The 20886-nt window shown below is 35.3% G+C and overlaps 2 protein-coding genes across 24 annotated transcripts in view; one reads left to right on the forward strand and one right to left on the reverse strand.

Annotated features, from left to right (window-relative positions):
• LOC128213462 (eyes absent homolog 1-like) overlaps positions 1 to 5760 on the forward strand; it is a 125290-nt gene extending 119530 nt beyond the window's left edge. For all 17 annotated transcript variants that reach the window (XM_052919179.1, XM_052919173.1, XM_052919180.1 and 14 more), the window contains 2 exons: positions 862 to 983; positions 2334 to 5760. In XM_052919179.1, coding sequence (XP_052775139.1) covers positions 862 to 983; positions 2334 to 2515 — 304 coding nt within the window. In that variant the 3' untranslated portion in view covers positions 2516 to 5760. The remainder of the gene's footprint in view (positions 1 to 861; positions 984 to 2333) is intronic.
• Positions 5761 to 13728: 7968 nt separating this feature from the next.
• LOC128213648 (otoferlin-like) overlaps positions 13729 to 20886 on the reverse strand; it is a 102263-nt gene continuing 95105 nt past the window's right edge. For all 7 annotated transcript variants that reach the window (XM_052919632.1, XM_052919627.1, XM_052919631.1 and 4 more), the window contains 3 exons: positions 20586 to 20767; positions 17558 to 17658; positions 13729 to 17277 (listed from right to left, as the gene is read on the reverse strand). In XM_052919632.1, coding sequence (XP_052775592.1) covers positions 17097 to 17277; positions 17558 to 17658; positions 20586 to 20767 — 464 coding nt within the window. In that variant the 3' untranslated portion in view covers positions 13729 to 17096. The remainder of the gene's footprint in view (positions 17278 to 17557; positions 17659 to 20585; positions 20768 to 20886) is intronic.

Below are 20886 nucleotides of genomic sequence, written 5' to 3' on the forward strand. Positions count from 1 at the left end.
TGTTAATCAGCCTTTGTTGTAAATATCAAAGCATGTGTACACTTCATGTTTGAGATCGTCCATTATGTTTTCTTACTCTTGCAGATTAATCATGCAGTTATTTATTCCTTAACTAGTTTTATGTCTCTACTGTTGATTGAGGGTTGAAACCAGTGTTTGTGCCCTTTTCCTAGGTTGAAACCAGTGTTTGTGTCGTCTTCCAGGGTTGAAACCAGTGTTTGTGTCGTCTTCCTGGGTTAAAACCAGTGTTTCTGCCCTTTTCCTGGGTTGAAACCAGTGTTTGTGCCCTTTTCCTGGGTTGAAACCAGTGTTTGTGTCGTCTTCCAGGGTTGAAACCAGTGTTTGTGTCGTCTTCCTGGGTTGAAACCAGTGTTTGTGTCCTTTGCCTGGGTTGAAACCAGTGTTTGTGTCGTCTTCCAGGGTTGAAACCAGTGTTTGTGTCGTCTTCCTGGGTTGAAACCAGTGTTTTTGCCCTTTTCCTGGGTTGAAACCAGTGTTTGTGCCCTTTACATGGGTTTAAACCAGTGTTTGAGTCCTTTTCCTGCGTTGAAACCAGTGTTTGTGTCGTCTTCCAGGGTTGAAACCAGTGTTTGTGTCCTCTTCCTGGGTTGAAACCAGTGTTTGTGTCCTCTTCCTGGGTTGAAACCAGTGTTTTGAAGGGTCAAAAAGAGTGTGCCCTTAATGGGACTCAAAACTATATCCTTTTTGGCAAGAGACCTACACGTAGATAGATCTCATGTCCCTCAATTCTTATTATTCTGCATTCTAATTTCACTTCATTTTATTGTTCTGAAATACATGTCATTTATATTTAAATTTGTTTTAATAGATAACTAAATGTTATATTTATCGATATTTCAGGTCTAACTGTGTGAATGTGCTAGTCACGACGACCCAACTGGTGCCTGCCCTTGCAAAGACCCTGCTCTACGGCCTAGGTGGCGTGTTCAACATTGACAATGTATACAGTGCCACCAAAATAGGTACTTTTCCTGGAATTACTCATTGGTTGATATTTGTAAAGCTTTTCAGCTTGTGTGGTTTTGAAGAGAAGGATAATTGATATACATCCTTTAAGATTAATGCAGCTGTTATTAGTATGGGGTTTACTAATTGTGTTTAAATTCCTATCAAAATAATCAAATTTGAATTTTGATGTAACATTATTTGCCAGAACAAATTTTAGAAGCATTCCTCACTGATAAGTGGAAATATTTTGAATAATATGCATGAGCAGGTGGTAATGATCAGTTAATTCCTAAATTTTTGCTGATAAATCAGTTCCAAATCTAAATATTTGGTATTTTTGAAAACATCAATTAAAATTAAATCCTAAAGCCTGAATCTGTTTACTTATTGTATAACAGATATCCAAATAATTAAACAACATGGCAATTTTGTCCTGAATTCAGGCACAATGATGATATGTATCGGAATAAACCTTCGATACACACGCCTTAAATGTCGCTCATTTGGAAAACTCAGCATTTTTAAACAGTTGTTATTAAATGTTTAATGAATGGCATTAGATACTTGAAGTGACAAATTAGTTCATCAATATTACCTCATAGTTCAGTCATTAAATCTGTTATATTATATCCTTTGTATTTTTAATCATTTTCAAATATTTATCAAACATTGAAAACAAATGAGTGATCTGATTACAGTCATTGTAATGTAGGGTTTGCCAGCTTTGTTTCCTTTTACTGTTTGAAATCCTATGCTCTGAAGGGATCTTAATCCAAGTTGGTTTATGAGACATTTCAATAAGTTGCCATATTGATACTTAATCATTAATAAGTACAGGCTACCTCAATCAAATTTCATGAAAGCATAATTATTTGGAATACAAAATAGAGGGAAGACATTGGATGAATATTTTAAACTTATTTGTTGTACAGATTTCTCATCATTATCATTGGGGGGAAATGGGTATAAGTTCAGTATCATTAGGGAAAAGGAGTTCAAGTTCATAAGCATTAGGGAAAAAGAGTTCAAGTTCATTAGCATTTGGGGAAAAGAGTTCAAGTTCATTAGCATTGGGTAAAATGAGTTCAAGATCATTAGCATTGGTTAAAATGAGTTCAAGATCATTAGCATTGGGAAAAATGAGTTCAAGATCATTAGCATTGGGGGGAAATGGTTGAAGTTCATTAGCATTAGATAAAATGAGTTCAAGTTCATTAGCATTGGAGAAAAATGAGTTCAAGTTTATTAGCATTGGGGAAAATGAGTTCAAGTTCATTAGCATTGGAGAAAATGAGTTCAAGATCATTAGCATTGGGAAAAATGGGTACAAGATTTGTTAACTAAAACTAAACTTTATTTTTCAGGTAAAGAGTCCTGCTTTGAGCGTATTGTGTCACGGTTTGGCAAGAAGTGTACATACGTCGTTGTTGGCGACGGTCGAGACGAAGAGGCTGCTGCAAAGCAGATGACGTGGCCGTTCTGGCGAATATCAAACCATTCCGACCTAGCTGCCCTTCATCATGCGCTTGAACTCAACTACCTCTAGGAACGACACTTAGATGTTTCCGTATAATAACCTGACATGAATATTGCTGATGCATGTGTTATGTTGTGTTGTTATGGCTGGGGCATATGCCACTATGAAAAGTTCCTGTGAACTGAGTTTTAAATGCTGTATGGGGAAATTAGTGAACTGTTTGAGCACAACACTGCACTTCACAGAAGAACTCCGACTTGTGTATCTTGTTGAATTAAAGTGAATCACACTTCAAAACTGCAAAAGCAAGAGTTATTCTGTGTTAATTCTTGTATTTCTCAAAACCAAAGATAATTAGTTAGGATTTTATAATTACTTTTGTGTCTTAATGTGGTTTGTAGACTCAAAATGGTGCATAATCATGAGATTACTAGTTGACACGGAGAGCCAGGATATGTATTCATGCAGTGGGGACGGAAATATCATATAAAGTAACTTGACATACCGTGATCTCAAAGGTACATGATGATGGGATGGAATTGATTGTTTGGAGAATTGGGTGCAGATGCTGTGATAGAAATCGTATCATGTCAGGAGTTCAAGTGTGTACCATGTGACTTAAAAATGAAGGCATGTGATTGGTTGTCGGACTGACAATGTGACACTTATTATGGTCAGGTGACCTGTACCATGTGCCTGACTGATAGTCACATGACCTTGTGAGTTGCTAAGTTACTACCTGATGAAGGATACATTATCCCCACTCGACTGTTACAGACGGAAATAGAATGAAAATGTTGTGGTGAATTGAGTCAGCATTAACAGGAACTATTTTTAAACCAAAGATCATTTTGTTATCACTTTCTTCGTGATAGACTGTACAGTTCAGAGTTTTCATGTAAGTCTTACATGTTCACCAATGAATTATTTGTATATACTTGTGAAGTATTTCGCCCATTTCAATACATATTTTGTGTACTTTTTATGTACAAAGTTTTAACTAATTGCCCATAGTATATATATCTATATATATTGTTGAGATGTGCCATTTGTTTGTGTTTTACATTTATTTGTTGTCCCTGATATTGGCTTATCACTATTTCTGTCACATATCTGAAAATTACTTTATTGGACCATGCTGTCAGTAATACCATACGTAATCAGTATTCATTTACTGATTTCGTGGCTTTTCTTCGACTAAATTTTAAACAACTTCAAACATTTTAGCTGTTTCCATCATATTTTACTTAAAAGTCAGTGTTTTATTTTTGTTTGTGCAATAGTAAACTGTAGGATGTAATTTCTTAGATGTATTTGATATATTTTCACGTTTCCCATTTGAAATGCAGTATAAAAGACGAAATTAATTTTATAAATTATTTTACTTTCAGTATGTACATTTATTTTATAGTTTACAATGCCATATTGTTTTTGATGTTTCTACACATGTGACGTTACTATCCATAACATATCATGACGTTTTTTTTGTTGTACTTTAAAACTGTTTTTACTTTAAAACTGTTTTTTTTTGTATTACGTTGAAGAACAGGGAATAGTAACAATTGATTTCATATCGGGCAGTTCGTACTTTAAAAAAATTATTAGCACAATCATTAAAATGACCTTGACCACCATCTGGCATGCTTGTGTTTTAATCATGGTAATCCTTACGCAGGCCTCAATCTGCTTTGTGCATTATGATAAAAAAAGACCTGGAAGTCTGCTGCCTCTGTCAGAACTTTTTGACACATTAAAACAGAGACATCTATTATTCCTTTTTAAGACAAATGTGAATGGACATGATTAGAGATGTGCATGGAGTTGTGCATGGACAATGTACCTTTATACATTCAGCGCAAATTTAGCTTTTCATTTTATAAAATTTCTGATACACTTTGCTCATTATTTCTTTCATTTAATTTGCATACAGTAAAATAACCGTGAGTCCTCTTTACATTATTTCATTTAGTTAATGTTTTTGGCAACAATTTAAGTGTTACAGAAGTATTAAAGAGCCAGTAAAGTATTGTAGTTTTGCCTGATTTTTCATAGTTATAGATTTACGGGCATGCAGTTTGCAATTGGTCATTTGGGTGTCTGTTAAAAAAAATTGTTCGATTTTTTTTTCATAAATACAGCAGTTTAATACGATCTTCATGAAACTTGGTCAGAATATTTTCAGCATGATTTTTATGACCAATGCTAATATGGTAAACAAAAACTGGGTCACTGGGTCAACTATTAAGGACAAAAATTGGTGTTAAAGTTTCTTATTCTTTCACAAATTCAACTGGCTTCAAGAAACTCTGTCAGAATATTTCTCTGTCAAACTATAGGTCACTAGATCAAATCAGAAAATATTTGTGTTCATAAATTCAACAATTTTTATCTGATCTTTATCAAACTCGGTCAGAATATTTATCAACATGATATTTAAGACAAGTGTGAATATGTGTCAGCTAAGGTCAAAAACTAGGTCGGACCAGTATGAATATGGGTCAGCTAAGGTAAAAAAATGGTCGGACCATCGTGAATGTGAATCAGCAGCATTTACTTTTTTTTCTTCATTAAACATACATGCTGCTGCAAAAAAGCATTTGTCAGAATGAAAAATCCGACTTTAATGCATTAACCTCTTGTTTTAATCCAGTATTCATGTAAAAATTAACATTTTTTTGTAAAAAAAAAGGTGTTATGTTTTCAAAAATGTTAGCATTTAGAATAAGATCATGGTATTAGAGTGGTGGTAAACATATACTGTTGCCTAGTGCCTGGTCGAAGACAATCATGTAAACAAGTATTTGTGAAGTTTTCAGGTCTACATTTTAGTATACTTCATGTAAATCTCTTGGTGTTAATATCTAAATTGTGCCTGGGTTGGTTTTTACATTGTTTCAGCATTATTTCTGTTGTTAAAATAAGGAAATGGACACTTTATTATATGTTTTATGAATGAAATAGTTATTATCCTTGATCAATATGTTATGCGTAAAATTATTTGGCTACACTAGCTGAATAACAAATGAGTTGATCTAAAAATGCTAATAACACACTACAGAGACTATGTTTGTACAGCAATTTGAAGATACTTCAACAATGTAGTCCATAAGCACAGTAATGATTTGTTTTAAGGGTAGTTTCAGTTTCCACCAGTGCTTATAGCATTGTGTTGTTAATTGCATTGTTCTAAAATAGAATGTTTTAACTCATACTTATGTTATCAGTGTGTCTTGAGTGTTGACATTTAATTAAACCATATTACATTATTGTGTACTATACTATTGCAAGAAAGAGAAAATAAATATATGTTAAAACATGTGTATTTGTTTGACTCATGGATGTGAAGGTTGGGGTATATTATAGCCTCGCAATTATTTCTAGGTGATTGTGGTTAGACTTAAATCTCATGAAAGTATATGGGAACATGGCTTACTTGGCAAAAAACAGTCTAACCACAAGGCACAGATAGTTGTGTTTAAACTTAAACATCGTGACATTATGTTCGATCATAACTAAGTTTGCAAATTACATTGGTCACAAACCACTAATGGTTGTGCTTAGACTATCCCATGAACAAAACAGAGTCAAGGATATGTCCTATCCCTAATGACAAGCAGTGTCAAGGATATGTGTTATCCCATGTTCCAAGCAGCATCAAGGATATGTTCTATCCCATATTCCAAGAAGCATCAAGGATATGTGTTATCCCATGTTCCAAGCAACATCAAGGATATGTGTTATCCCATATTCCAAGCAGCATCAAGGATATGTTCTATCCCATATTCCAAGCAGCATCAAGGATATGTACTATCCCTGTTTCCAAGAAGCATCAAGGATATGTCCTATCCCATGTTTTAAGCAGTGCCAATGAAATGTTCTATCCCATATTCTAAGCAGCATCAAGGATATGTCCTTTCCCTAATGACAAGCAGTGTCAAGGATATGTGTTATCCCATGTTCCAAGCAGCATCAAGGATATGTTCTATCCCATATTCCATGCAGCATCAAGGATATGTACTATCCTATGTTCCAAGCTGCATCAAGGATATGTCCTATCCCATGTTTTAAGCAGTGCCAATGAAATGTTCTATCCCATATTCTAAGCAGCATCAAGGATATGTTCTATCCCATGTTCCAAGCAGCGTCAAGCATATGTTCTATCCCATATTCTAAGCAGCATCAAGGATATGTTCTGTCCCATGTTCCAAGCAGCATCAAAGATATGTTCTATCCCATGTTTCAAGCAGCATCAAGGATATGTTCTATCCAATGTTTCAAGCAGTGTCAAGAATATGTACTATCCAATGTTTCAAGCTGTGTCAAGGAAATGTACTATCCAATGTTTCAAGCAGTGTCAAGGATATGTTCTATCCAATGTTTCAAGCTGTGTCAAGGATATGTACTATCCAATGTTTCAAGCAGTGTCAAGGATATGTTCTATCCAATGTTTCAAGCTGTGTCAAGGATATGTACTATCCAATGTTTCAAGCTGTGTCAAGGATATGTTCTATCCAATGTTTCAAGCTGTGTCAAGGATATGTTCTATCCAATGTTTCAAGCTGTGTCAAGGATATGTACTATCCAATGTTTCAAGCAGTGTCAAGGATATGTTCTATCCAATGTTTCAAGCTGTGTCAAGGATATGTTCTATCCAATGTTTCAAGCTGTGTCAAGGATATGTTCTATCCAATGTTTCAAGCAGTGTCAAGGATATGTACTATCCAATGTTTCAAGCTGTGTCAAGGATGTGTACTATCCAATGTTTCAAGCAGTGTCAAGGATATGTTCTATCCCATGTTTCAAGCAGTGTCAAGGATATGTACTTTCCCATGTTCCAAGCAGTGTCAAGGATATGTACTATCCAATGTTTCAAGCTGTGTCAAGGATATGTACTATCCAATGTTTCAAGCAGTGTCAAGGATATGTTCTATCCAATGTTTCAAGCTGTGTCAAGGATATGTTCTATCCAATGTTTCAAGCAGTGTCAAGGATATGTACTTTCCCATGTTCCAAGCAGTGTCAAGGATATGTACTATCCAATGTTTCAAGCAGTGTCAAGGATATGTACTATCCAATGTTTCAAGCAGTGTCAAGGATATGTTCTATCCCATGTTTTAAGCAGTGTCAAGGATATTTACTATCCCATGTGTCAAGCTGTGTCTAGGAAATGTGCTATCCCAGTTTTCAAGCTGTGTCAGGGATATGTTCTATCCCATGTAACAAGCTGTGTCAAGGATATGTACTAAACCAATGTTTCAAGCAGTTTCAACTATGTGTACTATCCCATGTTCCAAGCTGTGTCAATGATATGTACTATCCTATGTATCAAACAGCATCAAAGATATGTTCTATTTAATTTACAAAGTAATGCCAAGGATATGTCCTATTCCATCATATGCACCAAGTAGAATCTAGGATTTGTCATATACCATGTATCAAGCAGCATCAAGGATATGGTTTATTCCATGTACCAAGTAAAATCTAGGATATGTACTATCCTATGATACAAAAAGTGTCAAGAATATGTTCTATCATATGTTCCAAGCAGCATAAAGGAAATGTCCTATCCCATATACAAAGCAAAGCCAAGCATATGTTTTATTTCATTTACAAAGTAAATCAATGATATGTTCTATCCCATGTTCCAAGCAGCATCAAGAATATGTCTATCCCATGTATCAAGAATATGTTATATCCATATATCAAGCAGCATCAAAGATATGTCCTATCCCATGTTTCAAGCATCATCAATGATGTGTTCTATTCCATGAGACAAGCAGTGTCAAGTAAATGTTCTATCCCATGTTTCAAGATGCACCAGGGACATGTTCTATTTCATGTTACAAGCATTTTCAAGAATATGTTTATCCCATGTATCAAGCAGCATCAAGGATATATATTCTATCCCATGTTTCATACAGCATTAAGTGTATGTTATATCCCATGAAAGAAATGTCAAAGATATGTTCTATCCCATGTTTCAAGCAGCATTAAAAATAGATTCAATCCCATGTTACAAGCAGTTTCAGTGAAATGTTCTATCCCATAATCCAAGCAGTGTCAATGATATGTTCAATCAGAAATGTTCTATCCCATATTCCAAGCAGTGTCAATGATTTGTTCTATCACATAGACATAGCAGCCTCAATGAAATGTTATATCCCATGTTTCAAGCAGCATCAGAGATATGTCCTATCTCTTGTAACAAGCAGCATCAAGGATATGTTCTATCCCATGTTCCAAGCAGCATCAAACATATGTCTCATCCCATGTTCCAAGCAGCATGAAGGATATGTTCTATCCCATGTTTCAAGCAACATCAAAGATATGTCTTTTCACATGTTCAAAGCAGCATCAAGGATATGTTCTATCCCATGTTCCTAGCAGTGTCAAAGATATATTGTATCCCATGTTACAAGCAGCAACAAGGATATGTTCCATCTCATGTTCCAAGCAGCATCAATGATTAGTACTATCTCATGTAACAAGCAGTGTCAGTGATATGTACTATCCCATGTAACAAGCAGCATCAAGGACAGTACTATCCAATGTTCCAAGCAGTGTCAGGGATATGTTCCATCCCATGTTTCAAGCAGTGTCAAGGATATGTACTATCCAATGTTTCAAGCAGTGTCAAGGATATGTACTATCCAATGTTTCAAGCTGTGTCAAGGATATGTACTATCCCATGTTTCAAGCAGTGCCAAGGATATTAACTATCCCATGTTCCAAGCAGTGTCAAGGATATGTACTTTCCCATGTTTCAAGCTGTGTCAAGGGAATGTACTATCCAATGTTTCAAGCAGTGTCAAGAATATGTACTATCCCATGTTTCAAGCAGTGTCAAGAATATGTACTATCCCATGTTTCAAGCAGTGTCAAGGAAATGTTCTATCCCATGTTTCAAGCTGTGTCAGGGATATGTACTATCACATGTTCCAAGCAGTGTCAAGGATATGTACTATCCCATGTTTCAAGCAGTGTCAAGGAAATGTTCTATCACATGTTCCAAGCAGTGTCAGGGATATGTACTAAACCAATGTTTCAAGCAGTTTCAAGTATGTGTACTATCCCATGTTCCAAGCAATGTCAAGGATATGTACTATCCCATGTTTTAAGCTGTGTCAAGGATATGTACTATCCAATGCTTCAAGCAGTGTCAAGGATATGTCCTATTCCATCATATGCACCAAGTAGAATCTAGGATTTGTCATATACCATGTATCAAGCAGCATCAAGGATATGTTTTATTCCATGTACCAAGTAAAATCTAGGATATGTACTATCCTATGAAACAAAAAGTGTCAAGGATATGTTCTATCCCATGTTCCAAGCAGCATCAAGGAAATGTCCTATGGCATATACCAAGCAGAGTCAAGCATATGTCATATTTCATTTACAAGGCAACATCAATGATATATTCTATTCCATGTTCCATGCAGCATCAAGAATATGTTCTATCCCATGTATCAAGCAGCATCAATGTAATGTTCTATTCCATGTAACAAGCAGTGTCAGGGAAATGTTATATCCCATGTTTCAAGCAGTGTCAAGGATAATGTTCTATCCCATGTTTCAAGTGTCAAGGATATGTTCTATCCCATGTTCCAAGCAGTGTCAAGGATCTGTTGTATCCCATGTTTCAAGTAGCATTAAGGATAGATTCTATCCCATGTTACAAGCAGTGTCAGGGTAATGTTCTATCCCATTTGTCAATCAGCATCAAGGATATGTTTTATCCCATGTTCCAAGCAGCATCAGGGATATGTTTATTCCATGTTTCAAGCAGTGCCAAGGATATGTTCTATCCCATATAACAAGCAGTGTCAAGGATATGTTTTATCCCATGTTGAAAGCAGCATCAAGGATATGTTTTATCCCATGTTCCAAGCAGTGTCAATGAAATGTTCTATCCCATGTTTCAAGCAGTGTCAAGGAAATGTTCTATCCCATGTTCCAAGCAGTGTAAAGGAAATGTTCTATACCATGTTCCAAGCAGTGTCAACGAAGTGTTCTATCCCATGTTTCAAGCAGTGTGAAGGAAATTTCCTATGCCATGTTCCAAGCATTGTCAAGGATATGTTCTATCCCATGTTTTAAGGAGTGTCAAGGAAATGCTCTATCCCATGTTGCAAGCAGCATCAAGGATATGTTGTATCCCATGTTCCATGCAAGCAGCGTCAAGGATATGTTTTATCCCATGTCTCAAGCAGTGTCAAAGATATGTTATATCTTTTGCCTCAAGCAGTGTCAAGGATATGTAATATCCCAAGTTCCAAGCAGTGTCAAGGATATGTTTTATCCCATGTCTCAAGCAGTGTCAAGAATATGTTCTATCCCATATTCCAAGCAGTGTCAAGGATATCTTCTATCACATGTTCAAAGCAGTGCCAAGGATATGTTCCATCCCATGTTCTATGCAGTGTCAAGTATATGTTCTTTTCCATGTTCCAAGCAGTGTCAAGATCATGTTCTATCCCATGCTCTAAGCAGTGTCAAGGATATATTCCATCCCATGTTCTAAGCAGTGTCTAGGATATGTTCTATCCCATGTTCCAAGCAGTGTCAAGGATATGTTCCATCCCTTGTTCAAAGCAGTGTCAAGGATATGTTCCGTCCCATGTTCAAAGCAGTGTCAAGGATATGTTCTATCCCATGTTCTAAGCAGTGTCAAGGATATTTTCTATCCCATGTTCCAAGCAGTGTCAAGGATATGTTCTATCCCATGTTCCAAGCAGTGTCAAGGATATGTTCCATCCCTTGTTCAAAGCAGTGTCAAGGATATGTTCCATCCCATGTTCTAAGCAGTGTCAAGGATATGTTCTATTCCATGTTCCAAGCAGTGTCAAGATCATGTTCTATCCCATGCTCTAAGCAGTGTCAAGGATATATTCCATCCCATGTTCTAAGCAGTGTCAAGGATATTTTCTATCCCATGTTCCAAGCAGTGTCAAGGATATGTTCCATCCCTTGTTTAAAGCAGTGTCAAGGATATGTTCCGTCCCATGCTCTAAGCAGTGTCAAGGATATGTTCTATCCCATGTTCCAAGCAGTGTCAAGGATATGTTCTATCCCATGTTCCAAGCAGTGTCAAGGATATGTTCCATCCCTTGTTTAAAGCAGTGTCAAGGATATGTTCCGTCCCATGCTCTAAGCAGTGTCAAGGATATGTTCTATCCCATGTTCCAAGCAGTGTCAAGGATATGTTCTATCCCATGTTCCAAGCAGTGTCAAGGAAATGCTCTATCCCATGTTGCAAGCAGCATCAAGGATATGTTGTATCCCATGTTCCATGCAAGCAGCGTCAAGGATATGTTTTATCCCATGTCTCAAGCAGTGTCAAAGATATGTTATATCTTTTGCCTCAAGCAGTGTCAAGGATATGTAATATCCCAAGTTCCAAGCAGTGTCAAGGATATGTTTTATCCCATGTCTCAAGCAGTGTCAAGAATATGTTCTATCCCATATTCCAAGCAGTGTCAAGGATATCTTCTATCACATGTTCAAAGCAGTGCCAAGGATATGTTCCATCCCATGTTCTATGCAGTGTCAAGTATATGTTCTTTTCCATGTTCCAAGCAGTGTCAAGATCATGTTCTATCCCATGCTCTAAGCAGTGTCAAGGATATATTCCATCCCATGTTCTAAGCAGTGTCTAGGATATGTTCTATCCCATGTTCCAAGCAGTGTCAAGGATATGTTCCATCCCTTGTTCAAAGCAGTGTCAAGGATATGTTCCGTCCCATGTTCAAAGCAGTGTCAAGGATATGTTCTATCCCATGTTCTAAGCAGTGTCAAGGATATTTTCTATCCCATGTTCCAAGCAGTGTCAAGGATATGTTCTATCCCATGTTCCAAGCAGTGTCAAGGATATGTTCCATCCCTTGTTCAAAGCAGTGTCAAGGATATGTTCCATCCCATGTTCTAAGCAGTGTCAAGGATATGTTCTATTCCATGTTCCAAGCAGTGTCAAGATCATGTTCTATCCCATGCTCTAAGCAGTGTCAAGGATATATTCCATCCCATGTTCTAAGCAGTGTCAAGGATATTTTCTATCCCATGTTCCAAGCAGTGTCAAGGATATGTTCCATCCCTTGTTTAAAGCAGTGTCAAGGATATGTTCCGTCCCATGCTCTAAGCAGTGTCAAGGATATGTTCTATCCCATGTTCCAAGCAGTGTCAAGGATATGTTCTATCCCATGTTCCAAGCAGTGTCAAGGATATGTTCTATCCCATGTTCTAAGCAGCATCAAGGAAATGTTTTATCCCATTCATCAAGCAGTGTCAAGGATATTTTTTATCCCATGTTTCAAGCCATGTCAAGGATATGTTCTATCCCATGCTCCAAGCAGTGTCAAGGATATATTTTATTCCATGTTCTAACCAGCATCCATTATATGTTCTTTCCGATGCACAAAGCAGCATGAAGGATATGTATCAAGGATATGTTCTATTCAATTTACAAAGCTGTGTCAAGGGTAAGGTCTATCCCATGACAAGTATTTATTCTATCCCATGTTCCAAGCAGCCAGCATCAAGGCTATGTTCAAAGGCTAAATTTAACAACTACATTTGGATGTGTTGGTGTACCAACTTAGTCTATTGCTTCTCTTAGGAAACATAGATAATTAATGTCAGTATATAGTGTAAAGACTGACACAATTTGTGAATGATGGTTGAAATACCATCTTAGTATATTGAATATGTTAAGTCTTCAAATTGGATCAAGCCACATTTATCCGCCAGTATTCCCTTTGATATAGGTCTTGCAAAACAGCATACTGTCTCTGCATTGTCAATATGTTCACAAACTTATTTTAAAATCTGCAAACACCTGATCAGTTAGAGTCTTGACAAGCTAAACTATGTTTTTTTCACCATTCACACCCTTGATCTACCAATTTCATGTCAGGGTTGTGTGCACAACACACTCTTGATGATAGGGAATATTTATGCGAAATTGTCATTAAAATCTTTAAATATTCGATTAGAATTTGGCTGAGCTGAAACAGATGTAAGCTTTTAATATTTGACTCTGAAGCATGACCTTGACCTTAAACCTATAGACCATAGCACATTGTCTAATCATAATGAACATTTATGCCAAATTTGTTTTAAATCTGCTAGTACACAACTAATTCCTCTAAGGTATCTGCAACAGGTCTGACCAATCATCTATCATTGACTAATCATGTGACCAACCTACTATTGACCAATCACCTCACCGACCTACTTTATCTAAAATTCGAGTCCCTAAAAAGAAGATAACACAATTATTTAACTGATGGAATGTTTTATTGCAAACAAACATATAAGTGAGAAAAAACAACTAATACTTCAATGATATTTTTCACTACTATATCAATATTTTCTATGCATGACTGTAACTTAGGAAAGACTGACTTTACACCCTTTATATGTAGGCTTAATTTTATTGTGAATTTTACTGCAACCGAAGTTTTTTTTACTAACAGCATTTCATCCTTAACCCATTATGGCATTTCATTGACCAAAAACCAGTTTTGTTTAAGTTCAGCCTCGGTAAAGAGCACAGAGCAGAATCACTAGGGACATAATATTAATGTGTTATATGTTGTATGATCAATCAAGTGTCAATTCAAATGTGGACATAAATTTATGCAATATATGTGACTGTTACTAAAAGTGCATGTGACCCTGCTACAACACACAAGAGGTCTTATGAGCAAATACCAGTGCTGGTCTATTGTTCTTTTCAAGTCAAACAAAGGAAATAACTCAACAATCATTAAATCCAGAGTTAAGGGCTTTGCTATAAATGTGCTTTTTGTCCCTGGAAACATTTTGCCCACTGACAATGATGCCACTGACGCCAGTGACAATAAACACACCAAGGCAATGCCAATATCTCTACTCTTTTTTTGAAAACAGACAAGCTAAAAAGATCCATTATCTTAATTTCTTAACCGAAATGCAAAATCCATGTATATATTAAAAATGTGGCTATGTTTAAAATTGCAGCTATGACATGTCCTGCATGTTTTTACAATATCAGTCCTCCAAACAGAACACCAAGTATTGCACAAATAGTATCAAACAAATATAGTCTGATACTGGAACATAGAGCTCAAAAGTAGACTATACAAACACTTAGCCAAAACATTTTGCTTAAATACATCATAATCATGGCTGTATGATCCAACTAAAAGAAAAGTAAACTGAACAATGATACTACTGTTCATGTACACCAGGTACATTTGAAATAAGTTGGATAAGTTCTGTGTAAGTGTAAAGACAGACTAAAAGTGATTTCTCAAAGCTGTATATTGATGGTTTTAAAGATAACCATACCAACATTGAAAAGTCAGTAAACAAATGAGCCGCTTGTTCATAACTATGTTTAAGTTAACAACATGAATAACAACAGGGTTGTTAACTTTTAAATGTAAAATATTTAATCATTTGCTGACATGTTCAAAAGAAACAAGTACTGCTGAAACAGTTGTCTCAAATCTTGTTAGGAACACAGCAGATCTCAAGTGTATCCATTAAACTTACAGAGCAAGAAATTTAATTAATTAATAATAATAAAATTAATTTGAAAGTTAACAATGATGACATTAACAAAATTCTGACCAATTGGCCAAGTAACAGTTCAAACATAAACATTAAACAGTTCTAAGGCAGGCTACTATATTACATAGAGAGTATTTCATGTGTAATAGTTTCAAAATATCATTACCTTAAAAAGGAACTCGCTCATGTTTTTTTACCAAAAATAAGTATCCCTGGTTATTCATCTGAAAACACTTATTTTATCATTATTTTACTCTATGGTATCAAAATTGCAAAAACATACAGCCAAAGTATAAAAAAAACCTGGCTAGTCAAGTCAAGGAAATATTAGAAAAAAACTGATGCCTAAACCACAAGGCCACCAGGACTTTTACAAAAGTGGTAGATATTTTGACCTCTTAACAATACATTGATAACAGCATGTGATAAAGTCAATCAACCAATCACGCAACAATAAAGCTGTAATTAAGTGATTACTAGCGTTGTTTACATTAATGAAAATTGTGGTCTTCGAAGAGGATATTTGAGCAAATATCAACATTTCCAGAAGGGTTCCAACTTTAGATTTAACACTCCTAGCACTTTCATATCATCATACAAAAAAAATGCATTTTACAAAAAAAATGAGCGAGTACCTTTAACTTTTAATTTAAATACATACATTTAAAACATTTTACGTTTGATCCAAATAATAACCATTAGCAATCACAGAATGATTTAACAATTCAACATACAAAAAATGCAACAATTAGAGAATACACCGAGAAATTACATTGCCTAGGATGAATACATATAGAGAATTCAAAAATTTAAACAATAAATTTCAAATGTTTAACAATATTCAAAACATTGCATCTATGTAATCAAACAGGGACACAACTTTGTAAACTACTAAACATCTGCTAACGCCGTATATGTTTAGAAAAAGATAAACAACAATATTTTGGTTATAGTAAAAAAAAACAGTCATAGGCTCATAGGCATATATGTCTATGAAGCACTTCACTCTTGCTTTATCTTGTTCTGCCAAAACAACAAACATATGCCCAGGAAGTGAACAATAATAATTTTGTCATGGATGTGAAGTTTGGGAATGAAGCAACTTGCATATGATCGAGGTAATGTATACTCATATGATCTAAACACTAGAGCTAGTTCTACTAATATACACAACATGAATGGGATGAATTAACTATACAATTACAGAATCTCATGATGATAAAAATATTATCAACATTGCCAAAGCATTTATGAAGCAACACTGCTCCTTATATATCTGAAAAAAGTGGATGCTTCTTTTTACCCTCTGAGATGGAACACATGTCCATGTGGATTAGCTATAACAAACACAAAACAAGTTCTTTGCAGATTGCCAACTATATTCAAATGAGTGTTTGACAGTTTTCAGACAATCTAACATAAATAATTATCCCTACATGGAACAGACAGTGTTCAGACTTTCAGATATGAATCAGCATCCATCCATGGAACAGACAGCTTTCAGACTCTGAATATCACTTCATAGAACAGACAGTGTTAGGACTCTCACAAATGAATATCCCATAGAACAGACTTTCAGATGTATATGAGTATCCATCCATGGAACAGACAGTGTGTTATAATTAGGCAAAAAGATGAAAAAATGTACACAAGTATTCCTCAATTGCACAATAGCATTTCGGATGCCAAGTTTGCCCAGCAATGAGTTTGCAGAGCATCCAGGCAAAACAAAAACAAAATTTGGATGAGTATTATTCAATTGCACAAGAAGTTTCAGTTCTACAATGTGGGGTTGTTCACATTAAAGTTCCTTTTTAGGGTTCCAGCTGTGAGGAGGAAAATTACAAATTGAGTATATCACACGGTGAATATTACACCTCCACACAACTCAATTTATAGTACTAAGTTGTCTCTATTGCATGCCCATGAGTTTTTTAGGCATTGATTCCAACTGCCGACCCAAGAGTTTCCTAGCGGAATATGCCGGCATGGAGCCCACCTACACACCCATGAGTTTCTTAGCGGAATATGCCGGCATGGAGCCCACCTACACACCCATGAGTTTCTTAGCGGAATATGCCGGCATGGAGCCCACCTACACACCCATGAGTTTTTTAGCAGAATATCCCGGCATGGAGTAGAAGAACAGGACAAGAATGGCGGCGAGGAGGATGACAACCAATACCTTGATGATCATCCACTTGTAGTTGTACCAGAGAATGTAGCGGAGAGATTTCAGCGGGTTCAGGAACCACATAAATGACGAATCAGGACGACTGAAAATATAGGGGATGTGTATTAAGTGAAAACAAAGCAATACAGTTAACTGGCTTTTGGGATAATTGTGTAACATTTTAGATATCAATACAAACAAAGTATAAGTGTCATGTTCAATGTCAAATAATTTGAATAGTGTGAAGCTTCTTCATAAAATACTCTCAGAAGAAAACATAATACAGAAAGTAATACAATTTGAGATGTAATAATTAAGGGAGTTTGTTAAGTTTAGAGGAATGTTGGCTAATGCAACATGTCAATTTTTGGAACAAGTCTTACTTGGGCTTTTCCAGTGGGTCAGGCTCATTCCTGCCCTGACCCGCTGGGTGTTTTTCTGCCTCTTCTGCTGAATACAGGTGGAGTTCAGCCTCAACCTTCCCCTGAAATACACAAAAATTGTGTGATTCTGAATATAAATGTGGATTTTTTTTCGTATATGCCTACAATTTTTTCATATCATACATTATAAGCCCCTTTCTTGAAACTGGTACGCATGGCGGAGCCTTGAATGGTTGGCAGAAGTTACATGGCAATATCTACAAGGAACAGACATGTAGTGGCCCAGAAATCTTTGAAACAAAAGTATACTTAGAAAAGGGGCTAGCATTTATAGTGTGTCTTCAAGACAAGCCATGTTTATTAATCTTTAAGCCTCAACTAAATGGAAAAAAATGAAGAACAACATATTAATTTTATGACTTCTGTTTCAGAATAAATTTTTCCAAGTATCTTGTCATAATAAAATACCAATAGTTTTCATCCTAACCTCTTTTGTCATAATCGTAATTTTAAAGTCACATTAATGTAAGAGAATGGGGTATTAATATTAAATTTATGGAAGTTTTATACAATTTTTTCCTTGAATGATTTATTTAAAATTAAACTGTTTTAGTCCTGGCAGCTGTCCACAACTTTCATTTTTTCCGGTTCATATCAATGTGGTTTGTTGTAAATCCCATATAATGTATAATTCATGACCTCTGTAATGACCTGAGTATCAAGTTTAGCCATTAGTATTGTGTTTCAGGAATATAAATCCCTAAATTGTCTTTGACCTTATAAGGCCACATTTGAATTAAAAAAAATTATTAGCTTCCCTAAGCAGTTGAAAGTCAACCTTGACCTTTTTAAATTGTTTTTTTTTTTCCATTTTTTCTACATTGACTTACATTTTTTTCCCGTAAATTTTTAAGATGTAACTGATTTCTTCAATGATTCAAGAAGGAAAAAATGTGCTTTTACTTCCGTATACCTGTACTTGCCTTTTTAGCGGGATAGATATATTTTGATAATGTTAAATGATTTTAATGCCTTTTTTTAAAGTTAGTGCCAATAATGTAGGAAATAAACTTTTGAAAAAATTATATGTTCAAGAAAGGTACAATTTTCAACTGGTCATTTATAAATAAGATTTAATCACCTTATTTCTCAAAGCAGCGCAAAATCTCATTCATAAGAAGCGATCGTTATAATTGCACCAAATGAACCAGTTGTAATAATTTTCCTTTTCTTATAAAACATCCCATGTTTAATATGTAAGTTTGAACACCGTATTTTCAAGCTTTGTAAATGAATCAAATTGATAACTATCAACATCATAAAAATGTATTCGGATTTTGGCATATTCAATTCATCTGTCCGTATTTGCAATTCTGAAATCTACGCAGAATCTGTAACCAAACACTGAAATATTACAGTAATATAAAGATTATGATAAAACATTTTTTTTCACAATTAAGTTCATGAAGATTCATTAAATTCCCATTAATATTTCAATTCATGATGTGATACACATGATTTATGTAATACATTAAGAAATATAAAGAATTAACAGATGATCTCAATGGCAGGAGTTATTGAAAGGCGACCAGCCTGACAATAATTTAGATGTTGACACTTTTGTGCTCGGGACAATCAAACAGATAAAGAGTTCTAGTAAAAGTACTTTTTCACCAGATGTCTGACCTATACACTCAGATAAATAAGTCATCCAACTATGCCTTCATAATTAGGATTTCTGATTCAGGTAGACTAAGTGCACATCAGTACTTGATAAATTTAACGCTCTTGTAGAACATTCCTCCTACATCTCTTCCTAATCGGGAAGCACACAACATGTATTTCCAGGATGCCTTTTACCTTTGAAAGTTCATCTTGACATTAAGTAATGTTTAAAGGTCTATAGTATGTACATACAATGGTAGATGGTTTCATGCAATGCAGTACATTATACTAACTGTATTTGTTACTTTTTAATGGTCTATGTTTAATTGTGTAAACTACCTATAGCTACAAAATAGGCCAGCCACTTTTTATATATAGCGCTTCACCTCATTTAAATACAGAGCGGCCAACTGCTGAATTACTAGAATTATTGTAGTGGAAAACTTGAGAAATACTGCCTCTCATTGGACAAAATAAAATGTTGAACACTAATACAAGTTATACAGCCAAAGACAAAGATCTTGCAACCTGTTTTTTTTAAACTATAAGCACCATAAGCACTGAGACTCTTCTTTTATTTATTATAACAGGAATGAGGTATGCTTATCTTTAGCATACAAGAAAGCACCCTCCTTCATTTTAGGAAAACTTAGCTATGCATACAAGAAAGCACACTCCTTCATTTTAGGAAAACTTAGCTATGCATACAAGAAAGCACACTCCTTCATTTTAGGAAAACTTAGCTATATGGTTTAACATTTTGTCAGTGTAAGAGATTAAAAACAAATATTTTACTGTCAACAGGAGCTGAAAAAAAGGACACTTTACAAATAGCATATCTAGGTTGTTATGTTCTCTGTCCAAGGGATGAACTTATCAAACAATCCATCGCAGGATTAAACTATTATGTTTTATACCGACATATGATAGGTTAACATTTGACACAATAAGACATGAATGGTCCGGCAAGAATAAGAATCTGTCATTTAAGGACTATGTTTTTGAAATATATATGACACAGTGCCTTATCAATAAAAACCTCGTATATTTTCTCATGACACTAATCAGTGTAATATATTTTCAATACATAAAATAGTAGGACTTCAATAACATATGCATTATAAGCTGACTAAAATGATATAACTATGACCTTGCAAAAAATAAATCCAGCTAATAATACTTAAAGTCTAGTGAAGGACTTTTGGCTTCATAGGATAATTCAGAATTCAGAAAGTCTTGTATTTTGAATCAAGCAATATTTTACTTACAGTGTGAGTTAACAACGTTCCTATAATAAGGTTTACTTTTTATTTCTACCCTGATTTAAAAGTTAACATATTTTAAAAAGTAGAGAGTATCTTACAGTGAGTTCGAGTTCATCCGTCTGTTCATTCTTGACAGCAAATGGCCACCAGCCCTTCACCCTCTTCTGTTTGAACAGGGACATCTGTGGCACACTGCCATCATTCTTCAACATGTTCAATGTGCATAGCTTCGAGGATTTAGCTCCCCTTGGGAACCGATTCAGGTCAAGGGTAAGGGCCCCTGCAAAAATAGTGCATGTTAAACCACATACCAAGTTTCATGAACATACCTTTTATACTTTTTTAGTTATGCAAAGATCATGTTAAAAAGTGTTTGTTTCATCATTTTCATTGCCATAA

The sequence above is a fragment of the Mya arenaria genome, chromosome 13 (genome assembly GCF_026914265.1).
Source record: "Mya arenaria isolate MELC-2E11 chromosome 13, ASM2691426v1".
Taxonomy (NCBI): domain Eukaryota; kingdom Metazoa; phylum Mollusca; class Bivalvia; order Myida; family Myidae; genus Mya; species Mya arenaria.